Here is a 16,521-nt window from a genome sequence, read left to right as displayed (position 1 = left end):
ACGTTCCGCGCTGGGGTGGGAACGAGGCTCCAAATTCAAATCAACGCGGTCCGGCGTCGGCGCCCTGCGCCAGGGGGCGGGGCTTGCCCGGCGTGGGCGGGGCTTGGCCGGCGGGAGCGCCGCCGCGCGGTGGGAGCGCGGGCCGGAGGGGCGGGCGCTGCGTTTCCGGGTCAGGCCCTCCTCCCTTACCGGCCCGGGCTTGTTCTTCTCCTCCATGGCTAGCGGCGGCGGCGCGGGCGCGGCGGCCTCGGCCAACCTCAACGCCGTGAGGGAGACCATGGACGGTGAGCACGCTTGGCGCTCGCCTTCCCCCGGCCTGCGCTTCCCGGTGCCGAGGCCCCCCCAGATGGAGGCGTCCGGGAGGGCCCGGCGGTTCCCCGCGGCGACCCCAGCGCCGTCCGGCGGCGGAGAGTTTGGGGAAGGGGACCGGCGGCGACCTCGGAGCTGGCGGCCCTTCCCCTGGAGCTCTGGCCCTCGGCGGAGGCGTAGTTTGGCGCGCGCGCCGGCGTTCTGGCCTCGCGGCCGCCCGTTGCGCGCCCAGCCCGGGGCCACGCGACCCGCCCCCGTCTCCCGCGTCCACCTCCCCACCCCAGGCATGTGCTTGGGGCGCCTCTGGGCGTGGACCCTCAGTCCCGGGGTCCGGGCGTTTCAGTCGGGAGCTGTTGGTGTCCCGCAAATCTCGCCGGCGTCCTTTCCCAGTCCTGTCTTGTAGACGGACCGGGTGACACGGGTGGCCGCTGCTGTGGGTGTGCCCGCACACACGTGCACCAAGATAAGTTGCCTTCTCTGCGCTCCGGTTCTGCAGCTTCGTGCCTCTTGGACCCCACACTTAGCTTTATAAGCCGTAGTTGATCTTCTTTGTGAAATGAAGCTGTAGCTCGGAGGGCGAGTGTGGGCATTTAAAAATTAGACAACCAGGTAAAGTGTGTATCAAAAATGACCAGGGTTGTTTGTTTCTTTTCCATTAGCTGACTTCCCGTTTGCAAGTATCTTCGTCTTCATTTTACTCGTTTCCATGCACGTGCGGTGTGATACGTCAGTATTGGCAGTGGCCTTGGTGGTTTCCGGGGGGGTTACCCCCTCAGCGTCTTTTCTTAAAAGATAACCCTGTTGAGCCGGGCGGTGGTGGTGCACACCTTTAGTCCCAGCACTCGGGAGGCAGAGCCAGGCGGATCTGTGTGAATTTGAGGACAGCCTGGGCTACAGAGCGAGATCCAGGACAGGCTCCAAAACTACACAGAGAAACCCTGTCTCCAAAAAACAAACATTTATTTTTCCCACCTAGTTGGTGTTTGTTAACATTGCTCCTTTTCTGAAAATTCTGTTATAAATACCGTAAACATCCAGTGTTTTCATCCTTTTGTGTTCCATGGCTTACTGTTTTGTCAAGAGAATTTATAGACGCAAGGAGTTTATCTGTGTAACATTACTGTCTTGCTGTGGGTGCCATTGTGGGTTTGAGAATGTGTTGTACTGAGACAGGGTCTTGCCGTATAGTCTAGAGTGACCTAGACCTCAAATGCTTGATCCTTCTCCTTCTGCCTCTGGAGTGTCCTTGGAGTGCTGGGTCTCTAGTGCACACCCCTTGCATCAGTGAGTATTTTGAATACTATCTGAAGATAAGGCCTTTCCAACCACTTTTCTCTGAAAGGAAGACTCTTTGATGGGACTGCTGTGAGAACTAATTTTTTGCATTGGTTACATCACCATCATCTTTTCTGAGAGAACTTGATATACAATAAGAATTAAAGAATATAAGAACAAAAAAAAAAAGTAAAGAGCAGAGGGATTTATTTATTTATTTATTTTGGTTTTTCAGGACAGGGTTTGTCTGTAGCTTTGGAGCCTCTCCTGGACTAGCTCTGTAGACCAGGCTGGCCTCGAACTCACAGAGATCCGCTTGGAGCAGAGGTGTTTTTGTTTTCAATGGAGAGAGAGTATATGTGATGTTTTATTGCATTTAAGTGATTTAAACTTTTGATGTCTGGGTTGCCAGGGTATCAGGACTCAACCTGTGCAGTTTTCATTATAATTGTTAAATGAGTAGACTTTGTTAAAGTGAGATTATGCATGGGGAAAAAGCAAGTGGGCTTTGTGATTTGTCTGCACACTCTGAAAGGAACACGATTTACCCCAACCCTGACACAGTGTAAGAGTTGTGGGATAAGATACTGTACTCACATCCCTGTTACATACTCAGCATTCACTTCCAATATTTCCTCTTAAAATCACCAGATCTTTCAACTACCCATTCCTCCCTTTTCAGTATAACTCCTCAAATTTTAATTTTACTACTGGTAATTGTAGTTTTGATAATCTTTCTCTCCAGAGGCTTCAGGGGAGAAGCTTTTGTAAAGAAAGGTGTTGGGCGCCATCAAACTAGTCATGACACCGTTGCCATCCATCTTGTTGCTCATTTTGAGAAGGAATCCTGGGGTCACTCTGATTTTCTTTTGTCTCTCCTGCCTCCTACTCTTCATTCACAAAGGCATTAAAATTCATCACTAATTTGATGTTTGACAACTTGACTTTTTTTTTTTTTTCAGGCTATCTCATTTACCAGTCTTTTACCAAAATTACAGCATTATAGATTGGTTCCATATCATACATGACCTATTTGAAAATCAAACCCATATTTAAAAACTCAAATACAAATTCACATTTTGTATCTACCAATAGCATCTCAAACTTCTGAATTCTTTAATAGGGCCTTACTGGATTTAAATGTCTCCTGTTTTCTGCTCGTTTGTCCCTTACTAACATTGCCTTGACACTGGCTGTTAGCATCAGTGAATTGATAAAGTTCCCTCCAGTCTAGGACCATCGCACCTCCTCCTGCCTCATGTTCTTCTCACACTTGAAGTCTCGGGCAAGTCTTTCTGAAATACTGTCTTCAAATTCAGTTCACTTACTTTACATGGAGTGGGAACCAGTCTTTGTTTTATCTTGCCATAACAGATTACCTGAGTCTGCGTGATCTAGAGAACAGGGATTTAATGTTTGTAGTTCTGGACCCTAGCAAGTGTCAGGGGCCTATCCTGGCAAGAGGGCCTTCTAGCTGCATTATCTCCTAAGAAAAGAGCACATTGTGCATAAGAGAGCAGGGTGGGGAGACCAAGTTGAACAGATAACAAAAATCTCTCAAATACAAACTTCAATTTTATATCTGTCAATAGCTTCTCAAACTTGTGAGGAATTTTTATTTGTTTGTTTTCTGAGACAAGGTTTCCCAATATAACAGTCCTGGCTGTCCTGGAACTCGAATAGGCTGGCCTCGAACTCAGAGATCTGCCTGCTTCTGTCTCCTGAGTGCTGGATTAAAGGCGTGCTCTACCCTCCCAGTTAACTTCTGAATTCTTTAATAGGGCCTTACTGAATTTATATGTCTCCTTATCTCAGTGTATCAAAAGTAACCTTGGAATCTCCAAGGGTTAAGTAGACTCTTCTGAAAACAATCAGAGTTAAAGAAATTTCATTTGCTTAGGGATATAAAAATTAGGAAGTAATGTTGAAGTACAATTACTAAATACAGTCATACTTAAAAACAAGAAAAGGAAGTCTTCATTGATGAAAAACAAAGATTTTCCCCCATAAGAAAGCAGAAGGGAACCACAGCAGGTTTTTGAGGATAGAGCCTAGAGAAGTATTCTGCCCTGCCAGCCTACCAGGCAGAAATGCACCATCTGCCATTGTGGAGATGGAGAAGCATTATCCATGTGTTCTCTGAGTCTTGATCCAAGAAGCTTCTATAAAGCTTTGTCCAGAGAGCTTGAGGCCAGGGTGAGAGGAGCATCAAAGAGCTTGTGAGCAGGATGAGCTTTCCAGGGGAGATGAAATCTCATCCAAAAGTCACAAAGTACCTTGGTAGAGAAAGCAATAATAGCTTAATAATAATAGCTTAATAATAATAGCTTAGCTAAGCTCTTATTGAGTCTTACTATGTGTTAGGCACCATTCTAAATGTAGCCTTAATCCTTATACTAACCCTGCTATTTATAGAGTGGTAAAGTAAAAGCAAGGTGAGATTAACTCATTATAGTAATAGAACTAGAATTTGAACTCAGGTGGTCTGGCTCCAGAGAGTACACTCCTGACCACTCTCCTTCACTGTTTGCTATGCTTCACAAGTCACAGAGCAATCTCCAATAAACAAAAACACTGGAAAATAGAATCTAATGTGAAGGCAGGAACAATAGACAAAAATAGGAAATCACTATAAATAAGCATTCAGTTAGAAAACAAGAACAAATGATTGTGGAAGAAATTGAAGTCAAAGTACAATCACTGAAATCATCAGGTAACATGAGTAAAAGAGCAAAATATTAGAAATTGAACTATCAACCCTGAAAAAATGAAAATGAGTACTTCTCGCCAAAATGGAGTAACATGCTGAGCATACACTCCTACTTGGACAAAACAAAAACCCATGTAAAACATACAAAGATTTGCAAGAGACTGAGTATTAGTCATCTGAAGATTGTGATTTTTTCCCCCCGAGACAGGGTTTCTCTGTGTAGTTTTGGAGCCTGTCCTGGAGTTCACTTTGTAGACCATCAAACTCACACAGATCCGCCTGGCTTTGCCTCTCGAGTGCTGGGAGTAAAGGTGTGCACCACCACCACCTGGCTAAGATTGTGATTCTTAAGACTCCAAGTCACTGTCTTCACAGGTGTCATTGCACAGACATACGAGGGGGACCTGGTGGACAATTGGGTTGAGCTGAGGAGCTTGGGAGATGGAGGAGACTAATGCAGGAAGAGTTAGTACAAACTGAAAGGGAGAGAGAAAGGATACTTGAGAGCTGCAGAAGGGATTCTGCAGGTCAGTAGCATAGATCAAAGAGCACTGGCTAGTTAACACATTCACACCCAGAAAACTGGGAGCAAAACACTCAACATTAGAGGTTCACAACACGATGTTCCCACAGAGCTAAGGACAGCGTTATCCTATAAGCCAGAATGGAAAACACAACTTGTGAAACAGTCATGGAGTACTTGAAAAGGACTTACCTTAGCATAATCAGCTGTTTACTACAACTGATCTGACCGTTCAGACCTGAAAGGATCAGTTTCCAGGTAACTATATTTATTATAAGCTCAAGAATATTTATAGGAAGATAAAGATGTCCAGTACCAACAAGGTAAAATTTACAATATCTGGCTACTAACTAAGCACTGGGCATATAAAACAGGAAAATATGAGTTATGATGAGAAAAATTCAAACCATTAGCAGAAAGAAAGAAGAAAACCCCACAGGCATTAGAATTTAAACTGGAAATTCAGAACTGTACTCCATATTCAAAAACTTTAATACTGACATGCAAAGTATACTTTTAAGATCCACATTGAACTATGAGACATGAAAATAAATAATAGTGGGAAAACTTTCATGTTAGCATGAATACTGTGACAGTTTTCAGTACTTAAAACTGAATTAAATTAGTGACTAAGTATTGTTTATTTATTTTATGCATACAAGTGCTCTATCTGCATTATGCCAGAAGAGGGCATTAAATCCCATTATAGATGGTTGTGAGCCACCATGTGGTTGCTGGGAATTTAACTCAGGACCATCTTAACCTCTGAGCCATCTCTCCAGCACATGACTAAGTATTGTTAACTTGTCCATTTTTCCCAAAATAATCTATAACTTCATGCAGTTCAAGCAGAAAGCCTAATAAATTTGTTTTGGAAATTGATTAAAATACTTGACTTCACCCTGAGAATAAAAAGGCTTTTTTTACATGAAAGTGGCAAAAGAATATTTATTTAACCTACTCTGTGCAATATAAAATTAGTAATTAATGATAGGGCTAGGATACAACCATGTAGTAGAGATCTGAGAACTTGTTATGTGGTAAAGGCAGCAATTGCAGTATAATGACAAAAGGACATGTCATTCAACAAATTACATTGTGGCAACTGGCTTATTTCTGGGAAAAAGATATTTTCTAACTACACTCCAGGAATTGTAACTGGAAGTTTTCCTGTGTCGTGCCCCGGCCACAGCCGCTCAGACCCAAGTAAACACACAGAGGCTTATTTTAATTAAAACTGCTCTGCCATTAGCCCATGCCCACACTGAATAGGTCTTACACTTAAACTCAGCCCATTTCTTTTCATCTATATGTTGCCATGTGTTCCTTGGCTTTACCTGTGTGCCATTATATGCTGCTCCCTGGATGGCAGGCTGGCATCTCCTGACTCAGCCTTCCTCTTCCCAGAATTCTCCTTATCTGCTTATCCCGCCTGTATTTCCTGCCTGGCTACTGGCCAATCAGCGTTTTATTAAACCAGTGTACGAAAAGCATTATCCCACAGCAAGGAGTCAAATATTTAAATGTTTATGGAAGGGAGAAATCAACTCTCAAGTGCTGGATGAAAATAATGATAAATCTACTCTACATGGGAAATACTATCCTAAGCATAATGCAAAGGAAAAGTATACAACAGGTAATATGCTATCAGTTGAATTCTAACACATGTAGGAAACAACCACCATTTAACAAAGTCAAGGGAATTGTTGTTTGTATGTCCTATAAGGAATCCTATAAACGATTCCTGGAAGAGTGCTTAAATAACCTAGGTTCTCAATGCTGCTGTTTTTAATGTAAAAAAGATGCTTTAATGAACTACCATGAAATGCAGTGCTATAGAAAATGAAGTTAAGGCCGTAAGTTAAGTAAGTTGTTCCTCAGACCTCTATTTGTACACTGTAGCCTTTGGGTACCCACATTAATTAATCAATCAATAAATGTGGAAAAAATAAGCTGAGAAGCAAGTGCTGGTTTCTGAATCCTGAAGTGTTGGTTCCTTGATAGATCCATGCCCTGCTCAGCCATCATCAGAGAAGTTTCTCCTGCAGCAGATGGGAACAAATAGAGACAACCACAGCCAGCCATTACACAGAGAGTGAGAGGCCTTGGAACATTCAGCCCTAAGGGGTGTCTCCTAAGGGGAAATCCTTTCCCTCCAAGCTCAGGGAACACTGCTGTGGACAGGCAGCAGGAGTGTTAAGAGCCAGAGGGGATGGAGGACACCAAGAGAACCAGGCCCTCTAAATTACCATGGGCAAAGCTCATATGAATACAGACTGAAGCAGCCTGCACAGGGCCCACATGGGTCTGCACTGGTCCTCTGTGTATATACCATGGCTTCCAGTTTAGGTTTTTGATGGGATTCCCGAGTGTGCGAACGAGCAGGTCTCGGATGCTTGTGCCTTTTCTTGTGCTCTTTCCCTTCTGTGTGTTTCATCTAATCCTGATGTGTTAGTTTATATGTATTATATTATCCCTTAGAAGCTTGTTTGTTTTCTAATGAGAATGGAAAGGGAGTGGGATTCAGATGGGCGGGGAGGTGGGCAGGTCCTGGGAGGGGTAAAGGGAGGGGAACACAATCAGAATATAGTATGTGAGAAAAGAATATTAAAATTTTTTTTTAAATATGTGAATGAATTAATTTTCAAATGATAGAAATTTTTGAAATTATAATTTCTTTCTTCCTTTCATGCCCCTCCATATTCCCTCCCCTGCTCTCCTTCAAATTTATGATCTCTTTTTTTTTACTAATTGTTATTGCATGTATACGTATATACATAAATATGCCTAAGTAAAACCTGTTCAGTACGTTAAGAAGAAAAGAAGTGCTGTATGGTGATATTTTATTTGTGCTGAAATGTGATTTTATTTGTATGTTAATAAATAAAGTTGCCTGGAGATCAGGTCATAGCCATTAAGCAGAAGTCTGGCAGTGGTAGCACACGCCCTTAATCTGATCACATGGCTGGCAGAGTCTCTGCGTTCAAGGACACAGCCAAGCGTGGTAACACACCTTTAATCCCAGTACCAACCATAGAGACCTGGAGGTCTGTATAGACAGGCAGTGACAAGGAAGTCACGTGGTTGGGATTAGAGCCAATGAGAAGGCAGAACAGAAAGGCAATAAAAAGAAAGGACACAGGAAAAAGGTCTCTCTCAGGGGAAGTGACGGCAGCAAGTGGTAAGTCAGAGGGAGTCGTGGCTACTGCTCTGATCTCTTAGGCTTTAACTCTGTATTTGGCTCTGTGTTTCTTATTTACTAAGACCGATGAGAATTTCATCTACAGTGCTGTGTGCGTTTTTTTTTTTAAAGTGTTAAAACATGCTTCTTAAAAATTGTGTCTGTATCTTTTTCAGTTCTACTTGAGATTTCAAGAATTTTGAATACTGGTTTAGATATGGAAACGCTGTCTATTTGTGTACGACTTTGTGAACAAGGAATCAACCCGGAAGCCTTATCGTCTGTTATTAAGGAGCTTCGCAAGGGCACTGAAGCACTGAAGGTTAGGTTTGCATATTAGGTTTCTGGTTTTGTTTTTGTTTTTCTTTCTTAACATTCTTTTTACCTACTCTTGTGTCTTTCACATCATGCATCCCAATCCCATGCATCTCCCATCCTCACATCTACCCTCTGCCCCTGCAACAACCATCCCCTAAAATAAAACAAAATAAAACAAAATAAAAATTAATCACATCATGGAAGCTGCAGTGTGACACAGTGAGTCACACAGAAAATCCCTTTATCTATATACATCATTACATGTAGGCATTAATTGCAAAGAATCATTGGTCTGGGCTCTCACTGAACTCTTCCTGGGCATCCTGTTGCTGCCTGGGGTCTGCAAGCCACCCCCACCCCTGTGTTCCAGCAGATCACAGATGGGGTGGATTTTGGGGTGGGCCAACACATAACCCTGGTTCTGGGCCTGGATAGTTGCAGAGTTGGTCAGCCTGGCAGCTAGAAATGACCAAGAAGCTCTGTGAAAGATCCTAGCTAAACCAGATTAGCTTACTTTTGACACCATCAGGAGAAAGTCTCACGACCAGAAGCTAAGTTCAGACCACAGAAATTCTGACAAACCATGTTACCTTTTCTTAGGAATCTCACAATTTTTAGAATTTTTCTGAATTGGGTAGAATTATGCCTCCTGCCAAAAAGTTTGTCCTAATCCCTTGTACCAATGAATCTAACTATATTTGAAAATAGTATGTGTGTGTGTGTGTGTGTGTGTGTGTGTGTCACAGATTACAATGCGTTCATCCTGAATTAGGGTGGCTTCTGGTCCGGCAATTAGTGTCCTTATTAGCTATTTGAATACAAATCAACAGAAACAACACATGTGAAGACAGCAGGAAAGAAAGCTGTGTGATGGTCAGGCATCCCTCTAACCACGAATATTGAAACTTCAAGTGATTACAGTTAAACTTGTCCAACAGCAACATGGCTTTTTTTTTCTGAGATAATGGCTCTATATAAAGTATGCAATGCAAGTTGCTTGTTTTTCAGATTGTTTTTCAAAGCAACCCAGCGTTTTTTATTTTATTACTCTTTGTTTTTGAAACTTAACACAGAAAGGTGAACAAAACATTTACAGGGTTTTAATATTTAATTAAATATTTAATATTATAAGTACTAAGAGGGCTGGGAAGATAGCACCTCAGTGAGGTGATTCCCATTCACATGTACAAACAGGAATTTGATCCCCCCTGGGTTCAGGATGCATGCTGTATTCCTAGAGCTAGGGAGATGAAGGTGGAGGTTCCCTGGGGCTTGCTGCTCCGTTGTGGACAAGTCAATCAACTCCAGGTTCATTGAAAGACCCGCTCTCCAAAGCTAAGGTGCAAAGTGACTGTGGAAGACACCTGGTGTTGACCACACACACAGAGGACTAAACACCCATAGGATGATCTCTACCAGCAGCTGAGAAAAACCAGTCCCTCCTCTGTCACTCTTCTCTTCCTCCCGCTTCCCCCAGTCTCCTGAGTTCTGTGGTAGACATCCACCAGTCTCCCTAACTGAACTAGAAAAGGCTACGTTAACTCGGTCAACGTTACAAGCTTCATTTCAGGGGAATCTTGCACGGTTTCTACTGGTTCTTTGATTTACTGTCGTGTCTGTGATGTTCACTCTTTTCTTGCAAATAAGTTTCCTTCTACAAACATATGTACCCTATTTAATTGTTTCCAGGGTAAGACTGTTGTAAAAATGCTACTCTGAGCATTGTAGCCCATGTCTCCTCGTGCTTCCATATGTGCACTTGGTTTGGATCTAGACCTAGACACAAAATGACTGAGCTGTAGGGTGTGTGTGTTATCAACTTCATTGATGATTATAGCGCCAAGCTTTCACAAAATAGTTGTCTTCATTTCTAATTCACCACAGCATGTGAGTTTCCTTTGCTTCATGGGTGTCAGTGTTAGTTACTGGGAGCCTCGGTTCCAGCCATTTCTTGATACGGGACACTTTTTATTTGCACTTCTGAGTGCATTTCACAGGGTTTTGGCCCAGCTTCTTTTCAGTCCATTTACCTTCTTTGTCATCTTTTTAAAACCTCAGCTTCAGCTTTCACAGCAGGATGAAAAGGAACTGGAAAAGTAGGGATAGGTGATAGTTAAGTGAATACTTTCCTTGTGGGGAGTAGACCGGAGGCTCTGCTGCACTGGTGTGACTTCCTCCAGTCCTGCAGGCCAGGAACTGCTCCTACTGTTGGTGACATGCTGCCACGGAGACGGAAGCTTGTAGTTAGGAAGCCCAGCTACTGAGAGTGATGTAGTTGGCCTACAGTTTCAATTTGCACTGTCTGACAAAGAATATGGAAGCCAGCTTTTCTAGTGTTGTCTTTTTTTGAGACAGAGTCTCATGGAGATCATCCTGCCTCTGCCTTCAGGAGGGCCACCACACCTGGCAAAAATTTTTGAACTCTGTTCTAACTCTTTTGTGTGCTAAACCCTGAGGAGAGAAAAGCTAGCTCACACTATATTTGTGTACTGGTCATTCTGAGGAAAACAAAGTCAGTTCTTTTGCCAGTAAGGAAAAAGAACTTTTATATTATTGCATTTTTAATATTTTTGCCAACATTTTACCATATTTTCTTGAAATAGCTAAAAAGGAAATTTTAATTATTAAGTACAAATAGAAATATATCATGTATTTTTCTTAGATTAAATTCATCATTTTCAGGGTTGGGTGGTGGTGGTGTATGCCTTTAATCTCAGCATTCAAGGCAGAGGCAGGCGGATCTCTGAGTTCAAGGCTAGCTTGGATTATAGAGTGAGTTCCAGGATAGCCAGGACTACACAGAGAAACCCTGTCTCAAAAAGCAAACAAAGTCTATCATTTTCATATTGGCATTAAGAAATGATATTAAGTCTTTGGTTGGTTTTTCTTCCCCATGGAGCTCAAGCTGACCTTCAGCTCCAGCTCTTTCTGGCTCAGCCTCCCAAGTGTTGGGTTGCTGGTAGATGCTTAACTGTTCAGTTTCTTCTAGAAATACATATCAGATCGGGTTTTGTGAATGATCAGACACATCTGGGAGGTGAGGTTACCCACTCCTAGAAACCTGAACATCCTCCCTCCTACGCAGAGCCTAGCCTATAATACGTAGTACATGTGGAACAGCTGTAAGGGTACTGCATTCTTTAGAAAGGAGACCAAGAAAGGGTCACACTAGATGGTGAGGAAGGACAGAAATGCAGGCAGTTACAGATGAATCATGAAAGATGAAAAGCTAATTGTTTGTCTAGTTTTAACTGTCATGCTATTTTCTCCCCATCCCTCATCTGTCTGTGCGTGCATGTGTGCGCGTGTTATACATAAAAATGTAATTGGTAGTGATGTATAAAAGCCTAAATGAAAGGACATTCTAACTGTATCATTGAGATGTATGGAATTTGGGACTAGAAGTTCAAGTGTGATGTTTTTGGTTTTTTTCTTCTGAATTCGTTACAATAAAATTATTTTTATTTTTTTAAGTAAAAAATACCACAAGTAATGCCTTTCAGCAAAAAAAATGAATAAGAGAGAGAGATTAAAAACATGTTCACTGTTCTATTGCTGGTGTTCTTCCTTCTTTGTTGCTTAGTAAGTCTTCCTCATTTTTAATTCTGCCTTTGTGCTACAATAAAACAAACGAATGGAGACTGGAAAAGAAAATTATGTTAACTCTTAAGTAGTACATTTTTACATGCTCTTTTTCTGTTTGTAGTCTAGCAGTAAATTTAAGAGATTTTCTTTTGTTTTTCCGACACAAGTTTTCTCGGGGAAAAAAAAATGTTTTCTCTTTATAACAGTCCTGGCTGTCCTGGATCTCACTCTGTAGACCAGGCTGGCCTTGAACTCACAGAGACTGCCTGCCTCTGCTTCCTGAGTGCTGGGATTAAAGGTGTGCACCACCCAGCAAAAGATAATCTTGTTGATACAACAAAAATAAAAATCACAGTGTTTTCCCAATAAGAGTAATTCAGTTATGTGGGGAATAGCTAGCCATTTGTTCAATGTAGTTGAAAACTGACAGATTTACCTCCACCGTGTGTCTTCATCGTGGCTTCTGAGATCACAAGTCTTGCTCTCTTGTTCTAGGCTGCTGAAAATACAAGCTGACTTCCGGAAATCCTGAACACATACATCAAGCTCTGAAAGAAAATTTGAAGATTGCATTGTAGTCAAGATGTACAATGATATTACTGCTTGCTGCGTAGAAAATGTTTTCTTTTTAAAAGAATTATAAAACCATGGCTGTGTGAGTCAGTGGGGAGTGGTTTAAGGGAGACCTAGCAGGCATGTTTACATCACAGCCATCTTGTTAATGGCCCCAATTCCATGGCACTGCTGTGCTCTTATTTACGTATTCCTTATTTATAGCTCTGCTAGCTGTAATTTTCTAAACAGTGTCTCTCAGAGTACACAGTTGCTGCGCCTCGTTGACGTTAGTGGAACACATCAGAGGGATGAATAGTAGTTATGACTTGTTGACATTTCCATTAGAAACCTTAATTTTGAATTGTTTATGCATAATAACTGGCTATATGTTCCGCTGGGCTGAAAGTTGATGGGATTTCAGCTGCCATTTGTGAATTTTGCCTTTTTTTTGTATTTCACAACTTGTTTTTTTTTTCTAAAACAAAAAACAAAAAAGAATCAAAGGCATATCTTCTAATCATATCTTTAACAAAATATTTAGATTTTTAAGCAGTCTTTTGGCAGTTGAAAGTATTGACTAAAACTTAGAACTTTTAGAAACTTAAGATTTTAAAAATAATGCCAGGACTTGGCTTAGCATTATTTGTAGTTTTGAACCATTTAAACCTAATGAGAGTAGCTGAGAATGCTTTTCTTTCTAAATTTTATACCCAAATAAAGGCCTACATAATAATGTATAAAGTGAAAACAGCAAACACACAAAGTTCATTTTTAATTTTATTGTCTAAAAATAATAGGAATGCTAACTATTTAACCCTGAGTGGCTGTTTAATCAGTACATAGGTGGTGTATTTCAACAAATTGATTCATAATACTTTCTGAAGTAGAATTTCTACTTGTTAAAAAAACTAATGAAATGTGTACTAGTAATTTTAAGTATGACTTTGCAGAAAAAAAATTGTGTCATTATTTTTACCATTAAAGCTTAAACTCATGAAAATGATGGTTCAAAAATAAATTTTAAAAAATTTATGATGGTATTAGTTCTGTTCCTGTTACAGAATCTTTTTGTTTATTTGTTTGTTTTTTGAGACAGGGTTTCTCTGTGTAGCTTTGCACCTTTCCTGGAACTCGCTTTGTAGACCAGGCTGGCCTCGAACTCACAGAGATCTGCCTGTCTCTGCCTCCCAAGTGCTGGGATGAAAGGTGTGCGCCACCACCACCCAGCTTCCTGTTACAGAATCTTAGTGGAAAATTTTTCACAATCTTAATACAGATTTAATCTGAATTTTTGCTTCTTAAATTTTCGTTTTCTCTGACATTTACATGGTGTACAAGCATTCATTTTTCTGAAGCCTTTTTTGTAGTTCAGACAAGTGGAAGTGGTTTCTAAGAGATTTAGTAATTAAGCAGCTATCCTCTCTGCTGCCCTTAAACTCATCTTAATCGTTGATGAGTGTTCTCTGCGACCAGAAGACTAGGGCAGAAGAGTTTGTTCACTGCAGGCCATCTCAGGCTGTATAGGCAACATAGTGAGACCCGATCTCCACAGACAAAATCTGGGCTTGTGGCTATTTGGACTTTGTAAATGCATGACATCTTTACTAAGAAAATTGCAAGGTCTACTATGGGCAACTCTTCCAAGTTGGGAGAGAGTAAGAACTTGTAAGAATTTCATGATTGCTGATACACATATTGCATGTTATTTATAAAATCAAAAAATACTTTCTCAGACTCCACATCTTGTATTTACTTCTAGACCATAGAGTTGATAGTTTTATTTATGGTTTTGTATATTAGGTTATTTATATGTGAAACAAAGTAGAAAAATATATTGAGAAAGGATTATATTTATAGAGAACATATTGTGTCTCATGTTTATAGGGAGCTATATTGTGTTTTGTTTTTAAATGTAAGCATGTTTTTAATGAGCTCATAAGAAATAAAGAAACCTATAGTGATACTTTATTTGTACTGAAATGTGATTTTATTTGTATATTAATAAAGTTGCCTTGGGGTCAGAGCAAGCCATAGCAGAAGCTGGGCGGTGGTAGTGCTTGCCTTTAATCCCAGCACTTGGGAGGCAGAGCTAGACAGGATCTCTTGTGTGTTCAAGGACACAGCCAGTATGGCGACACACGCCTTTAATCTCAATACCAACCATAGAAGACGAGGTCTATATAGACAGGCAGTGATGAAGAGGTCATGTGGCTGGGTTTGCAACCAATGAGAAGGCAGAACAGAAAGTCTATATAAAAGACAGGACACAGGAAGTAGCTCTCTTGCGGAGAGGAAAGACAGAGCAGTAGTGAAGGGTAAGGTTTTCAGCTCTCAGCTATTGCTCTGACCTCTTGGCTTTTAACTCTGCAATGGCCCTGTGTTTCTTATTTAACAAGACGGTTACATCTACAGAAACTAATAATACAATGGCAGTATCTTGCATGTTGTCAGTGACAAAAATAAAATGATTTCGGTATTATTGGCATGTCCTTTTTATATAATATATGCTTCTGTGAGTCCGGTTCTGTTTCTGAAGGTAGTCAACAAATATTAAGACATTTACGATGTATAAAAATTTTAAGATAGGTTATATATATTTAATTTTATAATTACATATTAAATGAAGCTTTGGGTTGGGAGTGGAATTAATTTTTCCTGATAGTGAGAGGAAATAATCATATTAGTATTGGCTTGGTTTTAAAACTGACATTCAAATAAATGTAACAAATAAGATCATCTTTATGTGGAGATTGTTATAAAAATTATTTGTACATTGTCCAAGTATATGTGAACATTTCCCAATAACTGAATCAAATACGTTTCAAACATAATTAAGAATGTGATTTCTTGGTCTCATTGACCATTCTTTCGTGTAGTGAAAGACAACGTAAAATTTGTGGGTTTTAGTGATTAAAATTGAGCAGCTTAGTGACATGAAGAACCTGCCACTGTTTTGTAACTCTCACCATCTTTAGAACTTGGTCATCCTCTCAGACTGGAACGACGTGCTAATTAGTGATTCCCCATCCCTTCCACTAACCCTGCCAAACCATTTTCTGCATTCTGTCCATGAACTTAATTCTAGGCCTCTCCTATAAGTTGAATCACATAATAGCTGCCCAGTAAGTCTCGATATCCATTGTAACCAATGTCTAAGCTGTTTCCCTTGTTCTTTCACCGGCCACTGGGGCTGTTGTGAGTGATGCTGTGAACACGGTGTGCACGTATTTGTGCAGCCTCGTGCTGCGTAGCACTCTGAGGCACACACTCCACAAATGGAAGAATAGATGAAAGTAAGGAGAGACTAGAGAGGGGGTTAAGATAGCAACATCATCCTGAGTGGTCAAATCAGGGTAGATCCCAGAAACGTTACAGAAAGACGGAGTTTAGTGGAGAGTTCGGGAGAAGTGCACCAACTGACTTTGTTTCTAAATGCAGGAAACCAGATGGAAACCAAATGTCCTTTACTTTCTTTTTTCTTTCTTTTTTTTTTTTTTTTTTTTTTTTTTTTAGCAGAGCATATGTATCCTTCAGAGAGCCCTCAACTGTGTCTTTTCCATTGTACAGCACTTATGGCCATTTCCAAGTATAGAGTTCAGTGACTTAATTCCCACCCACTTCGATCTGAAAAAGTCATACGAGGGTAGGGGTTTTCTTGATTTTGTTCACTGATGTAGCTCTCATTTTGAGCAATGCCTAACACACAGTAAATGCTCAGCAAATACATGTAAGACTGAATAGATAAACTGGGCATCTAAAACTGCATCCATCCACCATATGGTTGAAATTTTTTAACTAATGTATAGAGAAATTGCTACTTACAAGGCAAAGCCTTGTGCTACAACACATCTAGTTGTTTAATTTTTACCCTTCCAGCAGCAACTGTAAGAGGTAGCCCCTTCAGCCTGTGCCAGATAATTCAAGAGACAAGGTGTAGCTTAACTGGGAGCTAAAATATAGAATTAAGAACCTAAATGGGAAGCCAGATAAGCTGGCTGGAGAGCCCACAGACCTTAGTGTACTCACTGGGAATCAGGTATCTATAGCTGTAATTAATGATCTGGA

The 16,521-nt window shown here is 40.9% G+C and overlaps 1 protein-coding gene across 1 annotated transcript; it reads left to right on the top strand.

Annotated features, from left to right (window-relative positions):
* The first annotated feature begins 82 nt into the window (after positions 1–82).
* On the top strand, positions 83–13,569 carry Mzt1 (mitotic spindle organizing protein 1). Its single transcript, XM_036199861.1, has 3 exons — positions 83–284; positions 8,175–8,320; positions 12,397–13,569. The coding sequence occupies exons 1-3, from the start codon at positions 215–217 to the stop codon at positions 12,415–12,417; spliced, it is 237 nt and encodes a 78-aa protein (XP_036055754.1). The 5' UTR covers positions 83–214; the 3' UTR covers positions 12,418–13,569.
* The last annotated feature ends 2,952 nt before the right edge of the window (positions 13,570–16,521 follow it).

Source organism: Onychomys torridus, chromosome 9 (assembly GCF_903995425.1).
Source record: "Onychomys torridus chromosome 9, mOncTor1.1, whole genome shotgun sequence".
Classification (NCBI taxonomy): Eukaryota; Metazoa; Chordata; class Mammalia; order Rodentia; family Cricetidae; genus Onychomys; species Onychomys torridus.
The sequence above is the reverse complement of the archived record's forward strand: the minus strand, read 5'-3'. Positions and strand labels throughout refer to the sequence as shown.